Source organism: Phragmites australis, chromosome 11, assembly GCF_958298935.1.
Source record: "Phragmites australis chromosome 11, lpPhrAust1.1, whole genome shotgun sequence".
NCBI classification, from domain to species: Eukaryota; Viridiplantae; Streptophyta; class Magnoliopsida; order Poales; family Poaceae; genus Phragmites; species Phragmites australis.
Window position 1 is genome coordinate 527,424 of NC_084931.1, and position 20,398 is coordinate 547,821.

At 40.2% G+C, this 20,398-nt stretch overlaps 2 protein-coding genes across 3 annotated transcripts; both read right to left on the bottom strand.

The window, feature by feature from the left end:
* Nucleotides 1-422: 422 nt before the first annotated feature.
* LOC133885947 (subtilisin-chymotrypsin inhibitor-2B-like) lies at nt 423-1,194 on the bottom strand. 2 transcript variants are annotated; one of them, XM_062325724.1, is made up of 2 exons: nt 1,057-1,194; nt 423-847 (listed from the first exon to the last, which is right to left on the bottom strand). In XM_062325724.1, the coding sequence occupies exons 1-2, from the start codon at nt 1,125-1,127 to the stop codon at nt 610-612; spliced, it is 309 nt and encodes a 102-aa protein (XP_062181708.1). In that variant the 5' UTR covers nt 1,128-1,194; the 3' UTR covers nt 423-609. The 2 variants fall into 2 exon arrangements, with proteins under 2 accessions (XP_062181708.1, XP_062181709.1); XM_062325725.1 differs by having other exon boundaries at nt 1,002-1,091.
* Nucleotides 1,195-11,343: 10,149 nt separating this feature from the next.
* Nucleotides 11,344-18,265, bottom strand: LOC133884571 (pumilio homolog 1-like). Its single transcript, XM_062324029.1, has 9 exons — nt 17,428-18,265; nt 15,250-16,469; nt 14,864-15,005; nt 14,676-14,783; nt 14,005-14,217; nt 13,798-13,908; nt 12,377-12,571; nt 12,044-12,218; nt 11,344-11,909 (listed from the first exon to the last, which is right to left on the bottom strand). The coding sequence occupies exons 1-9, from the start codon at nt 17,812-17,814 to the stop codon at nt 11,869-11,871; spliced, it is 2,592 nt and encodes an 863-aa protein (XP_062180013.1). The 5' UTR covers nt 17,815-18,265; the 3' UTR covers nt 11,344-11,868.
* Between the last annotated feature and the right edge of the window lie 2,133 nt (nt 18,266-20,398).

The window sequence follows — 20,398 nt, forward strand, 5'->3', positions numbered from 1 at the left end:
GAAACCTGTACTATAAAGGTTTTGATGGAGTTAACCGACTCGAATACGACCGGAGGGAGTATATGTTTAAGGTGACAGGACTGAACGGGTACTTGGAATATCCGACAATGGTATTTGGGTTGTTCGTATATAGCCTTATTTTTCATTTGAGATCAAAAATGAAAAGGACATGCAGGCAGTGTTTATGCAGAAGCAAATTACAAAGTATCAAGAGCGAATGAAGAAGAGATTATCTATTCGCGGCAACATTTCGTGTTGGCGTGAGGTTGGGTCATTGGTTTTTTGTCGCTTTCTTTGTCATAGTAGTTGTGACTAATATAAATAATTAATTTTTCCAGCCAGCACAGATCGATAACAAGTTTCTGCAGCTGGCTTAAGTGCAAGCAAACTAATCCATTCATTCATGCAATGACGGATCGATCGACGCAAATGACAATGCAAAGCGATGTATCTCGCGTTGCATGTGCTTACATTATTATATATGGCTTATTCGTGGAAATTAAAACATAACAGGCACATGACATCACGGTTCGAAACGTAACACCCGATCGGACACACAATTAATCCCGCAGAAGATACATGCGCATGCACGGATCGAACTGAAGCTAGCTAGCCGACATGGGGCGTCTCGGCGACGGTGTCGACGAAGATGCGGACGCGGTTGGGGCGGAAGTCCTTGGTTACAGGCGTGCCGACGGGGAGGACGACGATGTCGGCGTCGGGCTTGTCCTTGAGGATCACCTTCTTGGCCTCCTCCACGCTCAGCCCCACCACCTCCGGCCACGACCTCTTGCCGCCGCCGCACTCCACCTGTTCCGTCGTCGAGGAGCTCATCGTCGCAAGCAAGCTGCATGCAGATCCATCCATTCATTCCTTAATTCGTTATAAATAAACTAAATCTGTACTTTCTCTCAGACGACGTTGAATGATTATAAAAAAAAACTGCTAGCTAAAGCTAGCTAGCAAAAATATTGTGACTATAATAGTACCTATATAGTGACCAATTAAGGGACGAAGCTAATTTCTTTCGGAAGAAAAAGGGATCGATATACTCACAATATCTGAAGACCTTGATGATGTCGAGTGTTGTGTTGTGCTGCTGGTGATGATGCGGAGGATACGCGCATTGGTATTTATAGAGCAGGAGCTGCTAGGTGATTTGGCTAGGGTACAGGATCATCGTCTGACCGTGTACTTACGTGTTCATGCACGTGCCACACGAGGAGAGGCAGCGATGCAAGTTGGTGGTTAAGCTGCCACATACTACTAATCAAAGCTAGCCTAGCTCGAGTAAGACAAGAGAGCTTCACGTGAATGACACGAACAGGTACGGCTGCTGCCTATCTAAATAACGCAGCCGTGTTTCGAGGAGAGAAACTAAAAATAATCTATAGAGGCATGTAGGATGATGAGCGAGCGATTCACGGGTCAATCACGCGCATTAATCAATCCCTGCGAGCGGTGATATATGCAAACGAGCAGGATAAGGTGCTCATTCACTTCTCTGAACCCTCCTCTTCTTCTCTCTTTACTTCTTTATCTCCCTCGACCATGATAAAGAAAAGATGGTGCTCTCTTATAAGAATAAATACATAAATAATGTTGATGGCGCCAGGAACATGCAAGAAAAACTCGTACCTTCTCTGCCACATAATATACATCCCAACAACTCATGTGCTCGCTGGACCACTTAATATATACACGAGGTGGCATGGTGTCCCTCGTGATGTTAAAAAAACACGTAGTACGCAACAAGATCGGAGGATAACGTTGCAGAAAAATGAAGCATGCAGCTCCTCACCACCATCCTCTGGCTTAGCTTTCGCAGCAGGCTTGCCATGGCACCATCAATAGCTTTCCTCACACGAGCGAGGCACAACAAACACGTGGATGATCATGATCCATTGCAACATTACAAGATACCATCTCATTCTCTTCCTTCAAACAATAGAAACTATATATATATATATATATATATATATATATATATATATATATATATATATATATATATATATATATATATATATTACCATTCTCATCCTTCCAAAAAAAAAGAACTATCTCAAAGAGTGCAACGACGACACTGTGAAATAGGCGTGCGTGAAGTTTTATGTTTATCTCAAACACAAATGTAAATTAAACTTTCCGGACACTTCATTAGCACTATAAGCATGTCATACATACAAACAGTTCTGGAAAGCTGATACTAATGATAACTTCAGACTAACTGTAAAGGCTGGCTAGCTTATTATCTCAGGTGACTTCAGTCCAGACAGCACGTATATGTATATGCTTATCTCGTGTGATGATTATCTCTAGGTGTTAGTATGCCTACTTGATTAGGCAAAGTGCTGCTGAAATTTTATAGTGACGGTATAAATTCATAGTAGCAGCTAGCATTACAGGGCTGTGTCATGGGCTATGGTGTTACAATTGTGGACAATTTGCTAAAAAGGCCTATGTGTTAGAGCAAGGCCCATAAGGCCCGCTAGTATGTTTTTCTCTGTCACACATACAGAGAGCTACTTCCTCTATTTAGAAATAGTAGATGTATTTTTTAGAAAAAATAAATTTTATTTACTTTGACTAATATTTAATCAAATTATAAATATCTAATGTATAAAAATTATACAACTAGGTATACAATTTAAAATAATTTCATACTATATATATTTTGTACCTATAAATAATATGTTTTATGAGAAAATCTTAATTAAAATTCAACTTCAAAAACAGAATAAAAAAAATACGCATACTATTTCTAAATGGAGTGAGTACTGCTTAGCATAATAATTGACTCACTAGCTAGTCAACAAACAGCAAAGAACAGTGATAAAGGCCATTGAATTGCAACCAATTATGTGATTAATTAGCAAACTCTTATAACAATGTATAAAATTAATGTGGACAGAAGAAAGTTGTATGCATGATCGAGATTCGAGAAAAGTACTATCAAAAACCTATGTACTCCAATACAAAAGGAACGTAGTACCCCCAAAAGATAAGTCTGTGCTTCAAACATGGTGCTAGATTGAGGATGAGCCCCTTCCAAATTAGACGATACAATTTATTTGTTGGTTGCCAGTATTCACTGGGGATCATATTTATTGGAAAAATTATGAAAATATCATCGCAAAAAAGCTTTTGTTTCTAAATACCATCGCAAAGTTGCTAAGTTGCTAAATATCATCGCAAATGCAAAGAACTCTGGAAAATACCATCGCCGTTGCATTTGCGACGTTAAAACACCATGAACAGTACTTGACAGCTCCAATTTTCTTTTATTCAAAATAGTGGTCTTCTGTTGCTCCAAAATCTTAGACCTTTTTGTACGTGTCCTATAATTTATGTACAACCCATTTTAATTAGATTCACCTAAAAAGCATGTGTAAAATTTAAACTAAAATTCTCCAAAAAAGGCTACTTTTATAATTTCTAATAATTATTAAAGCCTCAAATAAATTCCCAAAAATCTGAGAAAATTCACTAATATTCTTATTATGTGATGGAATAATTTCTAAAATTATTTTCCAGACTCAGGTTATATGGTTAAAAAGTGAGTTACTTTGTAATGCTCCATTTTTATGCATTTTTATCATTTCACATGATATTCTTCTTTTAATTCAATTTGATTTTCACCATATAACCTAAGGCTAGAAATAATTTTAGAAAATATTAAATCACATAATAAGAATATTAGTGAATTTTTCCAGATTTTTGGGAATTTATTTGAGGCTCTAATAATGATTAGAAGTTATAAAAGTAGCCTTTTTTGGAGAATTTTAGTTTAAATTCTACATAGGTTTTTCAGTGAATCTAATTAAAATGGGTTGCACATGGATTATGGAACATTTATAAAAAGGTCTAAGATTTTTGAAGCAACAAAAGATCACTATTTTGAATAGAGCGAAATTGGAGCTATCGAGTACTGTTTATGGTGTTTTGACGTCGCAAATGCAACAGCGATGGTATTTTCCAAAGTTCTTCGTGTTTATGATAGTATTTAACAACTCAGCAACTTTACGATGATATTTAGCAACCAGAGGTCTTTTGCAATGGTATTTCATAATTTTCATATATAAAAGGTTCCACTAACAACGAGTGGATGGTATCCTTGAGGTTTTGACAGTTTGTGAATTTGTCGTCTTGTTGTACATGAATTCCATTGTTCTCGTCAGGTTGAATATCCTATCCAATAGCTGCTTTGGATAGGCATTGTCGGGATTCAGGCAATCGCCGTTAAAATCTTTCTATGACTCGTCTTTTAGTTGTGTATCTTCTCACTTGCCTCTTCAATCGAGATACTGTGCTGTTTCATGTAGCTATCAATTATCTAAGTAATATGTCGAAGATTTGTTTCTGATAATATATCTATGATTGAACTAAGGTACCTTTGAGATCAGGGATCAAACACGAAATAAGATGCACGATATAGACAGGTTCAGGCTTACAACTGGAGTAATATACTACGTCACGTATGAACGTTGATGTATATGTATTTTCTCGAGTACAAGTAAGGTGACTAGACTTATTATAAGGAGTAGATTAGATCTAAACTAAACTATAGTTGAAGTTGTCGAGTCTCTCTCAGGATCTTCGTGCTTGCGTCGAGTTGGATTAAATTCCTTTAGGTTGTCGTTAAAGATATAAACAAGGTATCATGTCCATATATAATATACTTCTTATACGTATATACGCTATAGTTACAAATTCAACACAATATGAGGAATCAGTTGCTCTCGCTGCATGAACAGTTAAACAGCATTCACAATATTGGTAAGAGAAAAGTAGAGATCACATGTCAATCAACATCTTAGCTTGTCAGAAAATTCCCTCAGCATGCATTTCTAGATTACAAAGCTATGTTATGTGCCCAATACAAAATTAAGTCGATGGTAGAACAAATTGAAAGGGAAATATGAGTTTGCTATCAAGCTTCGAAGAATATGTAGTATACTTATGGCTTGTTTGTTTTAGCTTACGATTCTGAAAAACAGTTTCTACATCGTAGATTTTAAAAAGCTATGGGTCTAAAAGCTAAGGTTTGTTTGGCAGCTTGAATTTTATGATGGGTTAGATATTTACTTTGGTTGCGTAATATCTGTAATACTCTTGGTTTTTCAATAGAGATCGAGCTACAAAGAAGCAAGAAGAGACACTTGAGGAAAAACACAAGAAGCCAACAACCAGAGCTTCTCGTCCTGACACTTGCTACTGCCGCTGCAATGTAGGCAACTCATGCCACAGTGTTTGCTATGCAGCTGCTCAGGTCAGCCGCTGCCGCTGTAGAGGTCGAGCAGCTTCTTCCTCGCCGCCACAAGTTATCACCTAAATGGGAAGGATCCAACATAGTAGTCGAAGTCACTCGACCTGGATCAGTACAGTTGTCTACTCCAAACGGTGAGATACTCAAACACTTGTGGAACATCGATTAACTCCGACAGTTCATTCATAGATAAGTTAAATTAAAGATAAGTCAATTACATTTTTATCACACTCGCTATATATTACGTATTTCTCTTTCTGACCTGCGTGGCTAGCGCAAATTTGACAAAAAGGATTTGCCTAGCTCTTGCATATAGTGAAGATCCACCACCACCACGAGTAGAGAAAGTTAGGAGCTACATCATATATTTTTGATGTTATATGTATGTTTCTTTCTTACTATTCGATAGGGAAATCTTCTCCTCGACCATAGAGTCGAGGGCTACATAGTACTAACATATTTTATAAATACATATTTCTGTAAAAGTTTATCTGGTTTTGCATTGACTGCATTGGATAGAACTAACGGATGCATGTTTTGGATCGATGACGAACAACTACACCTCATAAGGCATAACTGCATTAGAGATTGTCAAACATCTCACACCTAACGACCCACAAGGTTCCAAAATTCTAGTCGGTCTCATTTGTGCTCTCTATCGAGTTCATGTTTGTACGTTGGTTAAATATGCAAGTCGGCTAAAAGTTTGCCAAGAACCATCATATTATTTTTTAGTTTCGTATTAGTTTTTGTTCTTTATTCTTTTGGCTACTTCGAGTGCTTACTCGAGGTCCGATGCATCTAATAATATGTCTAGTTGAGCTTTCATGTATCATCATATATTCAATCAGCAAGTTTTGAGGATAGTCATAGCATGTATTTGTTAGTTTTTGTATTTACTTATGCTAACTCTATTTCATCAACAAGGAAATAGTGGCAAAAGCATACTGGACAAGCGAAATAACATTAATATTTACATATATCCCCGCACCATAGATCAAGTTTCAAATGTCTCAAGTAAAAATTGCAGGACATTAGGAAGAAGGGCTCCCCTCATTTTCATTGTCAAGAAGTCTAAGTTCTGGAGACTCGATGAAGACGGAGATCAAAGGTCTGATGCTATGAATAATCTCTGTTGCCTCCTCTGCTAAAAATTTAAATCCCTCCGTCACTACTGACGTGTCGAGGTTAGTGTTGTAGCTAAAAGTGCATCTAAGCCCCCTATGTGGGTTTTGGATAATTGATGACAAGCGATTAAGGGACTAATCAGTTTAATGAGGTTTAGACAGGTATTAGTTTCATTGAAGAAGTAAAATGACGTTGGTGTCCCTCAAAAAGAAAAGAGAAGCAGCATATAGTTACTCAATATATTTAAATTTATTTTATTTTCAAAAAAATATTTTTTTGCTTTTTTATACGACAAACATGTTGAATCGAGGACTGGCAGTGATAACCGACTATCGCTGCTGGCTAAAGACTTCAACCGGTAGTGATAACTCCTTCACTGTCGGTTCCCGAACCCTAGACCGGCAGCGATAATCGAGGACTATCACTGCCCATTGCCCCATTATCGGCTCCAAAACCGGCAGTGAAGAGAGTTTTAGAGCCGGCAGTGTTAAGGATTTCTGCAATAGTGTACAGTTGTGTCTACGAGATAAAGTCACCTCACATTCTAATGGTTCATCTAGTTCAGTTGCTATTGCTCAATCATCTAGGTTTGTTTGGCAAAGCTCATAGACCAGCTCCCAAAGTGGAATCAGTGAGAGCTCTGCCAAACGGCTGTTTCGAGTTTTTAGCTCCCAGAGTGATTTCGTAGAAGTGATCCTCTAAAATAAACTAGATGTTGTGAGCTGAAAAAACTAGCTTCCTTTGATTTACTTCCCCAACCGAATCACTTTCTCTATAGAGTTTACCCTAAATAATTATTAAAAAATCACTTTTAACTACAAAATCACTTTTTCGAGATATTCACTTCCCCTAAAGAACTTGAATTAAGAGGAGCTCTAATAAATAGACCCTTAGTTCAACTTCCTAGCAATCATAACTGAAATTACAAGCTGCATATAATTTCAGAAGTACTGCTATTTCTTTTTGACTATCCAACATCCAACAACAGAGTCTATGAACAGTGTCGAACTCACAATAGAATAGTTCAGAGTATTTGACTATATTGATGCGTCATATATCAGCACCAGATCTGCAGCTTCACAATAGAATAGTTCAAAGTTTATCAATTCAGCTTCACAACAGAATAGTCCATTAATTCAGAGTTCTTTTGTTAAATTTTTCATAGCTGTTCTGCATTAAGCAAGAAACAATAGAATAGCTCTAGCAACTTCACCTGTTTTTGTGACCAGCGCAGTCGCGGCTATTGTCCCTCCCTTCCCCTTGTCCCTACCATGGAACCCCCCCCCCCTCCGTGACAGCCCAATTCTCCCTCTCTCTCTCTCGCTGCCAATCGGGCTCACTTGTCATAACCATCCCCTACCTCCTCCCAATCCTTTTTCCAACCGAATCCATCGGCAGCCGCATCAATTCCCGTCAACCCCACGAGCAATCAAAGCAATTCATTGCCAATTGAAGCCTTGGATGGAAACCGATAACCGCTCAGTAAAGCTATCAATCAAATTCGTGAAGGAAACTGCGCGGATGAAAAGAAACTGACGCCAGATTTCTCGCCGCCGCATTAAGACCCCAATCGGTTGATTCAATCCATCTTTCCCTTCTATAAAACCCAATCAAAACCTTGGTCGAGCTTCTTTGCACCTCACCGCGTCTGACACCCCAACTCCCATCGTTTTGCACCACGAGAGCAACCTCGCGACGCCGTCGTAGCTCTGCTGCACCCCACCGTTGCCGCTATGACGCTCCAACCTGCCTCGACGCCATCTGAGCCTTCGCCCGTGTTCGCCGACCTCACATCGACGTCCACGATAGTTCACCGTCGAGATTCACCGCCGCAACCAAGCCCTCATCGTCACCAGACCTCCACCGAAGAAGCCCACCATCGTCGAGCCTCCTCAAGCTTCCCCGACGCGCCACAACCCATCAAACAAATTCGCATCGACACATGTCTGCGCTCCGCCGCTCATCATCGAGTTCCAACCACTGCGACGACCTCTCCGAGCTTCTCTAGTCGTCTTCCGCTACCACCGATCTCACCGTTGATCTATTCACACAAGAGTCAAGGTAGAAAGCTCTGTCTGCCATTGGATCATCTAGTTCAGCTAGGATTAGATGTTAGGATACCCCTTCGCGTTAGTCAATCAGAGCCATCCGATTAGAAATCAAGGGTCTAGATTTAAATAACCTTCCGCCCCAGCACCCTGCCATGTCAACAAGCCACATTGGCGTAGTTGTCTTACATGGCATCCCAGTCAGCCGAGCTGAGCCTAATCAGCGAGTCCAATCACCGTTATGAAGTAAATCCGATTTTCCCATTCAAAAATACTTCGCGAAAGTATAATATTTTGAAAAATATGTTTTCGGTTTAGAAAAAATTCTAGAAAATATAAAATGTTTATAAATGTTTTTAGTTCTATTTTTGTTTATAGAAATGTTATTTAATGCTTTTCTAGTGTAAAACGTATTGCAAAAATATTGGACTAAATGTTTTGGTTTGAAAAATAGTTTAGAAAATATAGATTAATTTTGATAATATTTTACTATGTTTTGTTGCATATAAAATTAGTTTTATTTTTAGAAAAATACAAATAAATTCTATAGAACTGTTTTATTTAGTTTTATGCTATAAAATAATTCTAAAAAAATAAATAAATGTTTTAGGCCTTAATATTAGGTTTAATTGCATCAAAATAGTTTTCATTGTTTTTAGCCATTTAAAATTCATTTAGCCATAGTTTTTACGTCGCTACTCCAATTTGGACGGTTCTTGCGCCTAAATCTTCCTAAAGCCATGTCCTAGCTAGCGTTAGTGTTTGTTTGTTGTGTTAGCTTCGTTTGGCGCTTGTTCTTAGTGTGTTGTTCTCCCTGCTTGTAGACAATCCTATCCCGTAGAATTTCCAAGACCATGACTTCAGTGGTTTCGAGCAAAAAGTTTTGTTATGGTTTACTAGTATTTTCCCCAATATTTCTTGTAACATTAGAATTTTTATCATGTTATAGTTAGAATGTGCTTAGTTATGCTTACTCATGAGTAGCATAGGTTGATAAATTGTTTAATGATGTGGAACATGATGTTAATGTTGGTAAAATGCTTAGACTTAAAGAGTGGGGTGTGAGCAAGTTGGCATATTGGTTGGCCTATGGATGTGTTTCAAGCAAGACGGTTGGCTATTTGGATAATTAGTTATCTCTCTGTGTTAGTAGATGGCGGTATTACCCAGATCATGTTAAGGACTGGTTCATGGAGCGGCCACCCATAAAAATTGTACAATCATAAGTCTGATATGGGACGGGTCTAGCCGAGTAATTTGCTATTCTTTCAACATTGTGAAGATCATTTGGTGGTATAGGGATGAAATGGTGTACATTCTGGAACAGTAAGGCGCAAGAGAAAGCTTCTGGGTTGGAAGGTGTACTCCACTTATATATGGCGATGAAACCTCAACAGGTCGACACGTGCTAAGAGGCATTAGAAAGGCTTTGCAGTGGACTCCTAACGCACACCTCGGAAGTGTATAAGAGTCATCCGTCGGCCAACGGGTACTCGGCAAAAAAGGAAGACACGTCTTATGAGTAAAGTGTACAACCTCTGCTGAGTGAAAATTGATATCAGTCGTGCTCACGGTCATGAGCGGTATGAACTCCTCACATGATTAGTCAGGTAGTTTCGGATGGTTTGGATGATCTTTGGTTGGTTCGAGTGGATCATAGTGGTGGGAACTGTGATTTGATCTTAAGTTTCGGATATAAGCGGATGGAACCTCACATGAGGAGCAAGGTGGTTGAAACATTGACTCAAGTTTTAAAAGATCTTCATATAGTAAATATGTTGCTTTTTATAACTGTTTTACTACTAAAATAGTATTTATGCAAACAAACTATTGAGCTAATCCATTCTTGATATTGGTCCCATGTCATATTTTTTCACTTGCTAGGTATTATATGTACTCATATTTGTTATACCCAAATAATGTTGCTTAGTTGGAGAAGATTTTAAAAAGACTTCACAAAAAATGGCGCATTCTATGGTGTGTTCTCTACTGATTGCCTATGATGTCGCCTGGAAGATTGAAAACTACACTTAGCTCCGCTGCATCGTTGATCCCTTTCTGTAAGAACAAAGGTACATTTAAGTAAATGATATTATTTCTGTTATTCATGACATTACTCTATATTTATATATATATTTATATATATAATTTTATCCTAGCATATATATAACTACATTCAGTTTGGTCTTATTTAAGGTGTGACACTGTCTCCCTTTATCGTAGCTCCTCGACACACTCCCCACCTCTCCTTGTCACCACGGGGAGCTGCAAGCCTGCAACTGTGCACCGTCGGTCTTGCGCACGAACCACAGATCCTTGCCGTCCATCGGTCGGCTCACCGTCAATCGCACCTTCACAACCACTTGCGCGCGACACCACAAATCCTGGAAGCCAAGAATGCCTCGAGTGTCATTCCGGTGAACAAATTGTAGCAGATCCTTACCTTGACGGAGGGGTGGCGCAACGACATCCGGAGCGCAGCCTGGAGCAACGGATGGAACGGGAGGGTGAGTGGGACGACGCCGATGGGAGGCTGACGGAGCGCAGCCGAGCCCGAGGCCCCAACCACCGACGTCGGCGCCGCCGGGATTTAGAAAAAAATTTGAAGGTGGGAGGGGTACAGGGGTCACGATTTCACGACTCAAGGTCACGGACAGGTTTGTGGGATAGGGTTTCGACACCTGGACGGGTTTTTTTTGCAGGTTTTCAAATTTGGCCGAAATTTTTTGACCGGCTTGGTTTTTCACCGGTCCACTCCGGTAGAACCGGATTTTTCAGACCAGTTTTTGTTTCCCTGCTCACCACCATCCTCTACCTCTAGTTCGTTCTCACACGCACAAGGCACAACTATCACATGGATAGTCGTCATAGATGGATAGCAACATACATAAAACAAAATAGAAAAAAAAAGTTATCAATAATAGTGCATCATCATCATCATCATCCTGGATTACACACTCCATTACCACAAGAAACATGACATAGAACATACCAACAGTCCAGGAAAGCTGATACTAATAATTTCAGCTTAACTGTAAACGAAGGCTAGTGCGCCTGAGCTTATGTTACAACAAACAACTACCCACTATAGTGACAGATAAAGCAGGGTGCTAGTGGCTTCAGTTTAGACAGCTAACAGCTTTCTCTCTCTCTCTCTCTCTAGCTAGAGCTAAATTTGTACATCAGAGTAACATATGCTTCTTAAGTACTCTTCTTCGTCTTTACAGCTTTCAGATTAAACTTGCACGCATGACTCGTCCCCACTGCGTGGGGTCTTCAGCCAACAGAAATGTACACTCTTCGGCGCAAACATGCAGTATTTATTTCCGACAAAGACCATACTGGCCTTCTAAAGTTTTAGTTGAGAAAAAACGTGAGCGCAAACCTAGCAACTGTTAGCTGTACAACTACAGAGTTCGCCCTTCAGGCAGTGGTGCATGCTGGTTGAAGCCCAAGTCGCTTCTCTGCGTGCACAACAAGACATGATAATTAGCCCCTAAATACAGAAGTTGCAAAAGCAACGCAGGTCTTAACGTTAATATGTCTAGCTCAAAGACAAATAATGTGAAGCACTGGAGCCATAAAGATTAGACGGTACCTCCAGCAGCAACCAGCTTTTCTACACGTGCTACTATGTGCTTCCCGTAGGTGTACTTCTTGAGGGTGTTCAGATGTGTTTTGATCCTTGTAAGGATCATCTCTCTCTGTTGGTCATCACAAGTTTCTAACACCTTCTGCACCACATAGTTTGCAAACTGATCTTTCATCATTACCTAGCAAGCACAACACAAGCCGTTTCAGTATGATTGCTGAAATCAGCTTTCTAAGTCTGAAGATATAGCCAATTACTAGCATAGCCATTAACCAGTTAAGCCAACTATATCTGGCCAGTTTCAAGTGAGAACATGGTAAAGGATGAAAGAACACATACCTCAAGAGGTTCACTTTCGCTAGTGGATCCAAGCATCTCGCCAATCAGAGTCTGGCGTTCCACAGGATTTCCAAACGCTAAGCACTTCTCAATGACATTTGAAGCAAACTTCTGCTGGCTCATTTGCACAATTTGTCCAATTAACTTCTCAATAATAGCCGATCTCTCATGGGGTTTGCCATGTTCCAGAACATGCTGCAAAGTTCAACCAGTCAGATTGTTAGAAATGAAATATTGAGAAACTAAAACACCTTGCACAGAAAAAAATTCAAAAATAGAAGGTCCAGATAATATCAGAATCAGGACTACTGAGCATACAACCAATGTTATTTCATAAGTGCTGCACACATTGTAAGTTGGTACTTGAATCATGAATCAGTCTTAATTCTGAAAAGAATAAAAGAATATTATGTGCACTCCTTCAAGCGGCAAAAAAAATGGCATATCAGGATGTGTGCAGTCCGACATTTAAAATTTTGGCAATCAACATCATTATGATATTCATACTGCCCATACAAATAATGATATATGTAGATTTGTCACCAAAAGTTCTTTCACAACACTACAATTTTACAAGATATTATAAACATAATAAATAGACATCAGCAGTCTTAAGTCATGTTTTGAAGACTGCGTCTATGTCCAAAACATTATTTATTTGTAACTTGGGGAGAGTAATGGATGGTAATTCCATATCCCTGCAAAAATTCATCAAGTTCCCCACATACTAACTAGGGAAAACATAAAAAGAAACCACTTAAGTTATCAGATCAGGACTTCAGCTATGGAATGTCTATACTGAGTACAAAAAATTCAACTTGTGTCCAATATAGGCATTCAAATGCTCCACAAGAAATATTATCTAGAGTTGTGACAGTAACAGTATTATATTGTGGTTTACATGAATTGATTGGCCCATATATATAAGAATGACAGTCTGTTGGCGATATCAAGGTACTAGAACCTTGAATTTAAAATAATGGTTGCATATTTGTATCCAGTGGAGACTGCAAGCTCCGAATCTTGGTACTCAACAAATGCAACTACTATGCACTTAGTTGCAATTCCTGAGAAGCAGGAGAAGCATAGTAACCTACAGACACGACTATACTACTCAACAAATGCAACTAGTACGCACTTGGTTGCAATTGCTGAGAAGTAGGAGCAGCATAATAACCTACAGACGCTACTATACAAAACAGTCTACCTATATTTCATTGCAAGGAGGGAAGAGGATGCAAGATCCACATTTCAGTATTGAAATATTAGTTATCGAGCAACCAACATGGACTTCCATTTTTATTGTGCATTAAGATCAACATAATAACCTACAGATGATATTGCACAACACGGCCCAAGAACATTACATTTACAACCAGGTAAAGCATGTATCTCTTCCCAAAAATACGCATGGTACTGACCTGAACGACGTAGTTGCCATACTGGTCCTGAGCTAGCAAGCATACAGATTGGAGAATCTCATCCATCATTATTTGCTGTGTTTTAGGATCATCACAGTGCTCCAGAACCCTCTGTTGCAATTCATGTGATGCAATGATAAAGAAGATGCATAGTACAATCAGGAAACCTCAAAATGGATGAAGGGATGATGTATGTCATTAGCATACCTGTATTACTCGACAACCATATGGATGAGTGGATAGCATTACAACTTGGCCATAGAAAGTCGAGACAATGAACTCGATAGCATGCTGAGGGATGCACTCTATGCATTTCTGTATTACATGGTTCCCATTTTGATCACGTACACAGCGCATGACATGTCCCTCCAGCTCTGCAACCATTTTAATCTGCAGATCTAATTCAACAACCTCTATAGCCTGCACATATATCATCGATAGCATCAGAGAAATGTATTACTTGCTTCAGTATTTCAGCCATTTATGTAATTCCACAATGCAAAGGGTTTGCCACTTTTACAAGCACACACAAAATGGATGCATTTAAGCCTGCCAGCAGTCATCCAACAAGTACTCTTCTAACAGAACCTGATATCCACGACAACTCGACAGGTCATCAGCGTGTAAATGCTTTAGTGGTTTGCTGCATGTGTTTTCATATTTAGTTGTTTTTACTGGATGTGGAGGAGTTAAATCTCAGCAAGTCAAATGACATTTCGATCAAAACAACAGTGCAAGTTATAGTGCAAGGTAAAGCCCAGCTTGGAGACAGCAACACACTTGCAAAAGGCCAAAAACACATTTTACTTATCAGATGAACACTGAATTAAAGAAAATCTTCATATATACTATATAAAAATATTTCAACTAATAAGCACCTTCTGTATAACCCGGCACCCATACATCTGAAGACTGAGAGCAAGGACACGTCCAATAAGCTGACCAGCCAATTCCTTTATCTGGGAAGCACTTCCATGCTCAAAAAACTGAAAAAGAAGAAAGGTGCGTTCAGACTCAAAGATAGGTATCACAGAGTTACAACCTCAAATAAATAATATTTCCCTACCTTCTGCACAACATAATTTCCAAATACATCAGTCATCAATGTGAGAGCTTGAGGCATGATTTCTGAGAAAACCATGTCTTTTTCTTCAGTACTTGCTGTTTCTAGCTTTTGTTGTATGAATCGGCTCCCATATTGATCCGCGCTACAAATTATTCAACAATTAGTGAGCTAACAAGGTAATCTTTTGGAAAGTAGTTATAGGGAGTAAGTCTGCTTGTGATTGAGAAATTAGCAATATTTAAGGGCTCAGTATATAGCGCAATGTTGTAAACTGCATAATACTCCTAAACTACACTGTATGCTTTAATACTGCAGGTCGCTAGGTTGGCATTTTCATGCTAGTATGTTATCATGTTTCTAACAACATCAATGAGAAAGAAGTGTACCTGAACTCAACGACATGACCAGCTATTTCAGAGAGCTCATATGATTTACTTTTATTGCTCTTGAATTCCTCCAGAAGCGAGGGCATCAAATTGGCATCCATCTTTCCACCCAGGCCTGAATTCCATGAACCAAAGGAACTACCAAAAATTCTCATGCCTGATGGAAAGCGCATGCTGCGTTCACCATGCCTAAGCGGACTGCCTGGTGCAATAGGTGAAGAGGGAAGAACGGGACTTGTCAATGGACTTCCAGCATAACCAAGGTTAAATCCAAGGTTTCCATAGTAACCATATTGCTTTTGTGACTGAAGCAATGGACTAAGGTGAGCTTTCTGAGGACCTAGTAAGTCCATGTAAGAACTTCCCATGAGAGGATCATCACAGCTAGCTGCAACTTGAGCAAGGTACTGGATATATGCTGGATCAATAGGAGTCTGAAGAGAAGCTGACGCGGTTGGACTTCCAATTCCGTTGTAGTTTAGCAAGTTAGACATACCAGCTAAATTTTGTCGAGAAGACGCAGTCCCACCTGGAGACCTAGAATCGATCCTTGGGGAAGCAAAGCCAGATCCAATTGACAAATTGTCAAATGGTGTGAAATTACCAGCATTAATCTGATTTCTCATCGTAGAAGAATTGGCCGAATTTGCAGAATACCCATCCGGTGCTTTAGATTGTCCGTGCTCAGGGCGTCTCATATAGGAGTGCTGCTGATTGCCATTTATTTGATCACCCTGTCGATCAAAAAGAAACTTCTGGACATTGTCAACATCCTGATAGAGCTGAGACTGGTCCATAGTTTGCCCACTCACTGCCCTAGATGATAAGTTCATCCCAGATAAAGCAGCCACCAGATCATCAGATTCACTAATAGCAGATGAACTACGACGGAAAGAAGACGAGCCACCATTAATCTTCTTATCATTAGCACCAACTTTCACACCGATTGGAGGCAGAGATGGACTAGGGGCCCTCCTCACAAGCTCAGGATCTGGAGATGCACTTCTAGAAAGAGATGACCCTAGAATAGAGGCATATGTATTTGATGACAAATCATTGTTCTGGATTTCATCCAAGCCCCGTACATTACTGCCAGAGCGCAGGCCTCCCATATATCCAGGTCCACGATGTAGAGCGTACTGCATTCCAGACGAACCCAGCAAGTCATTGCTATTGTGAGTAGCAGTGTGCCTATCTATATCGCGCTGATATGGGTCCTCCTGCACCATTTACAACAAGTTGTACAAATCTGAGTTAGATAAAATGAAACAGAAGGAAAGAGGAGTTGTACAAGAAAAAAGGAATCTTAACAAATCCAAGAACTTCACAATACACAGTCATCGACAACAACAAGATTTACAAAGGCCATTCTGCTGAGAAAACCACAAATTTAGAAGATTCTCTTTATGACCTAGTGCAGACAATGGCTCATTTATGCATAAATGCATTGCAATTGATAAGTGACAACAAAAAATGCCAACCATAGAGATGCACCAAGCATTATAGAAGTGAAATATGGAACAATGCTTGTCATGATCCATTAGACATTCTCAAAATCAACCATGAACCGTAGCGAAGTGGCGGTCCTTAGGAACTAGGTTAGCTTATTGCATGGTAACATTCGCAATAACACTTTCATGTGCATAAATAGAAAAACTAGCTGGAAAATTTTCCAGCACTCTAAATAGGGAAAGAAAGAATTTTTCTGTTAAGTAAGCTTAAACCACATAATCACTCTATGTATGATCTTCAAAATTCAGATCATATAAGAAGTCTGCCTCCAATAAATCAATAGATCGCATAACTGCAAGACAAAGATTTCACCCATAACACCAAAGGTCTAAATTGTAGTCACACATTCACACTGTAGTGACTGTACAACAGCGGAAACATGATACATGTCAAACTTATATAATCTAAGACATGGAAGAGCTGCTGCTTTACAAAAAATCAGTTCAGTCAAAAACAGAAGCAGCGATGATAAAGATGGTAATTCACACTAGCCATTATAAGTGGTACGAATTCATACTTTTCACTTATCAGTCAAAAATAGCAGCACCGCATAGAGCTACAAGGTCAAGACTCTCACATAACATACACTAGCACAGAGTCAAGATATATACTTAAAACCCATAAAAAGGGAAGAGAAAAGATTCGATCTTTCCTCGCGGCAACCACCTGGAAGACACTGGAGAAACTCCTCTGGCGACCAAGATCGATCCCGGGCAGCCCCATAGTCCCTTCGGCAGCCGGCGGCGGCTGCCTCCTCCCGTCGCCGATCCCGCCCAGGCCGGACGAGCGGAGGCGGTGCTGCGACGAGCGCCAGTCCTCCTTGGAGAGCAGCGGCGGCGGGAGGCGCGGGTTGATGTGCGCATTGGAGTAATAGTAGCTCTGGTAGGCCGGGTCGGCCCGGAGCTCGTCGCCCAAGAACAAGCTTCCGGCGGCGGCGGCGGCGCCCATGGCGCCCTCGACGGTGGGCGGCGCGGAGCCGCTGCGGAAGACCTCGAAGTCCCGCTCCGCCTCCGCGCCGAACGCCTCGCCGCGCGCCGCCATCTCCGTCACCATCGTCGGAACACAAAAAAGACAAGATCTTTAGGGTCTAGCGCGCTAGAATCCCGACATTACCGTGCTCCCGCAACTGGAAGCAGCAAGAACCTATTTTTGTTGCTCAGAGCGGAAGAATCGGATAGGGTAGGTTCACTTGCGGGAGAATATGCGTTCGATCCAGCGAAATGGTGCGGATTTGGAAGGGATTGAAGCTACCCTTTTCCCCTGCAGCTGTGCAGTGTTGTAGTGGGGGAAGAAGAGTAGAGACTGGAGAAGAGTCAGAGTAAGCTTGCGGCTCGGTTAAGTACAACGTCCGGCGAGACTTGGACCGCCGGATTGCAGATTGGACGGGCGAGATCCTCCAGAGGGCTTTGGGTCCTAGGGTTTTGTTGTTGCAGACTTGCAGTCCGCGAGAGAGGGAGAGAGAGAGAGAGAGAGAGCTGCGAAGCTTGACCTGTTTTCCTTTTTGTTGTTTATAGAAATGGGAATGTGATACGTGCTAGGTGCTGTGCTGTGCTATAGAAATTTAGTGACTGAAAGAGATGTTTCCAGTTTCTCCATCTAAAAGCTGCTTCTTCTTCTGGCAGATTCCGTGCACCTCTTCTCTGCTACTTTTAACGTAAATTTGGAAATCTCTTTATCCATGTCAGATTCAGCTTATTACAAGGATATATGATGCTCCTGAAATGTTGAAATAAGATTAGATTTTACAGTGTGCAGGTCGAGGCGTGCTTGGAACATGATCATGAGATTTCTATCTTCTGCAATCCTGCAAATGATCAGTGTTCCCCGTACTAGTCCGTTGGGGAATGAAAACAGGTCCTTGGGCATTTTCTGTCTCTTCTGAACAAACTTCACAATACGATTCCCATGAACTGAAAGCATTGCAAATGCAAATGCAAACTCTGCCTACACGACATCTTTGACAGCTAAATTAGAGTACTGCGATAAAAATGTCATCTTGGCAGCCGGCAGTGGGGGAAAATGGCGGTGAAGGTGGTGGAGGTAGGGGTAGTGATGAGTACGTGCAGGCAGGCAGGCTCTGCAGTGGTGTCGCATGGGCAGTGGAAGGAGATGGAATATGGTCAGCACGTGATGTTAACAGTGGATTAACTGCTTCCAATCTATCTATAAACTGCTCGTTAGCAGAGCTGATTGACGGAAAGAAAAGGCAAAGATGGCGCGCATCTCGAGGCGCCCACTCCTCATTCATTCGACTCTTCTTTTAAATAAATAGAAAAAGGAGAAAAAGATGGAAATAAGGAAACCGGATTTTTTAAAGAAAAGAAAAGGAAGAACCAAGGTATCTTTAGGCCTGGAGGTATCTTTTGGCCCATCATCGTGTTGCGGCTTCGTACGTGGCGACATGGGATAAACTCGCTGGCAGCCCAACTAAGTATATGATGATTTCATTTCATCCGTATCTTGCAAATTACCCTGGAATTTCATCACAAATTTGCTCTCAATATCAGAACGCTGTGGAGATGAATGGACAGAATGCTTGGAGTAAAAACGTTTGCAGCTAGCTTTTAGCAAGTGTGAAAGCTGTCTCCCAGTAATTATGATGGCGATTAGGATTAGGATGATGCGGTTTTTTTTATGATCGAAAACCGTATAGATGATATTGTTCAAGTTTTAAATACTGATAACAAGATACTGACAGATATATCCATAGAAAAAGAGGTGAAAGAGGTAATATTACAAATAAAACATAACAAAGCATCCAAACAAGATGAATTCCCTGCAGAGTTCTATCAAATCCTTAAGGAGGTCATCAAAGAAGACTTGATGGTGCTTTTTCACGAGTTTCATAAAGAAACTTTACCTCTATTTACCCTCAATGTTGGAATCATCACACTACTACCAAAGAAAAAAGACACTTCGCAAATTCAACAATTTAAACCTATTTGCCTCCTAAATGTGATTTTTAAGATCTTCACAAAGGTGGGGGTTAATAGGTTCACAGGTGTTGCGCGGAATTTGATTAGACCATCACAAACTCCTTTTATGCCAGGAAGAAATATAATGGAAGGTCTGGTTATTCTTCATGAAACCATCCACGAAATGCAGAGGAAAAAAGCAAAAATTGGGTCATCCTTAAACTTGATTTTGAAAAGGCTTATGACAAGATCAAATGGTCATTTTACAACAAATTTTAAGGATGAAAGGCTTTTCTGAGCAATGGTGTTTCTGGGTAGAACAGTTTGTAACAAAAGGAAGTATTGGAGTCAAGGTAACTGACGAAGTTGGACGCTTCTTTCAAACAAAAAAAGGTTAAGACAGGGAAATCCGTTATCCCCGATTTTATTCAATATAATAGTGGATATGTTGATGGTCAATTTAGGGGGTCGTTTCTCATCTTATTGATAATGATCTTTTAATTCTACAGTATGCAGATGATACAATACTTTTTATGGAATATGATCATGAACATGCTAAAAACATGAAGCTCTTGCTATGTGCTTTTGAGCAACTGTCCGGCCTAAAGATTAATTTCCATAAAAATGAATTATTCCGCTACGGAGAAACAAAGGACTATGTTGATCAATACACTCAACATTTTGGATGTGATATGTTATCCTTTTAAATACTTGGGAATCCC

What these genes read in the sequence shown, in the direction of transcription:
- LOC133885947 (XM_062325724.1), bottom strand. Translation starts at nt 1,127, where the DNA reads ATGCGCGTATCCTCCGCATCATCACCAGCAGCACAACACAACACTCGA. An exon ending in CATCAAGGTCTTCAGATATT is followed by an intron (nt 848 to 1,056) that starts GTGAGTATATCG and finishes ATCTGCATGCAG; the next exon opens with CTTGCTTGCGACGATGAGCT.
- LOC133884571 (XM_062324029.1), bottom strand. Translation starts at nt 17,814, where the DNA reads ATGGTGACGGAGATGGCGGCGCGCGGCGAGGCGTTCGGCGCGGAGGCG. An exon ending in ATGGCAACTACGTCGTTCAG is followed by an intron (nt 12,572 to 13,797) that starts GTCAGTACCATG and finishes TGAACTTTGCAG; the next exon opens with CATGTTCTGGAACATGGCAA. An exon ending in AAAGCTGGTTGCTGCTGGAG is followed by an intron (nt 11,910 to 12,043) that starts GTACCGTCTAAT and finishes TTGTGCACGCAG; the next exon opens with AGAAGCGACTTGGGCTTCAA.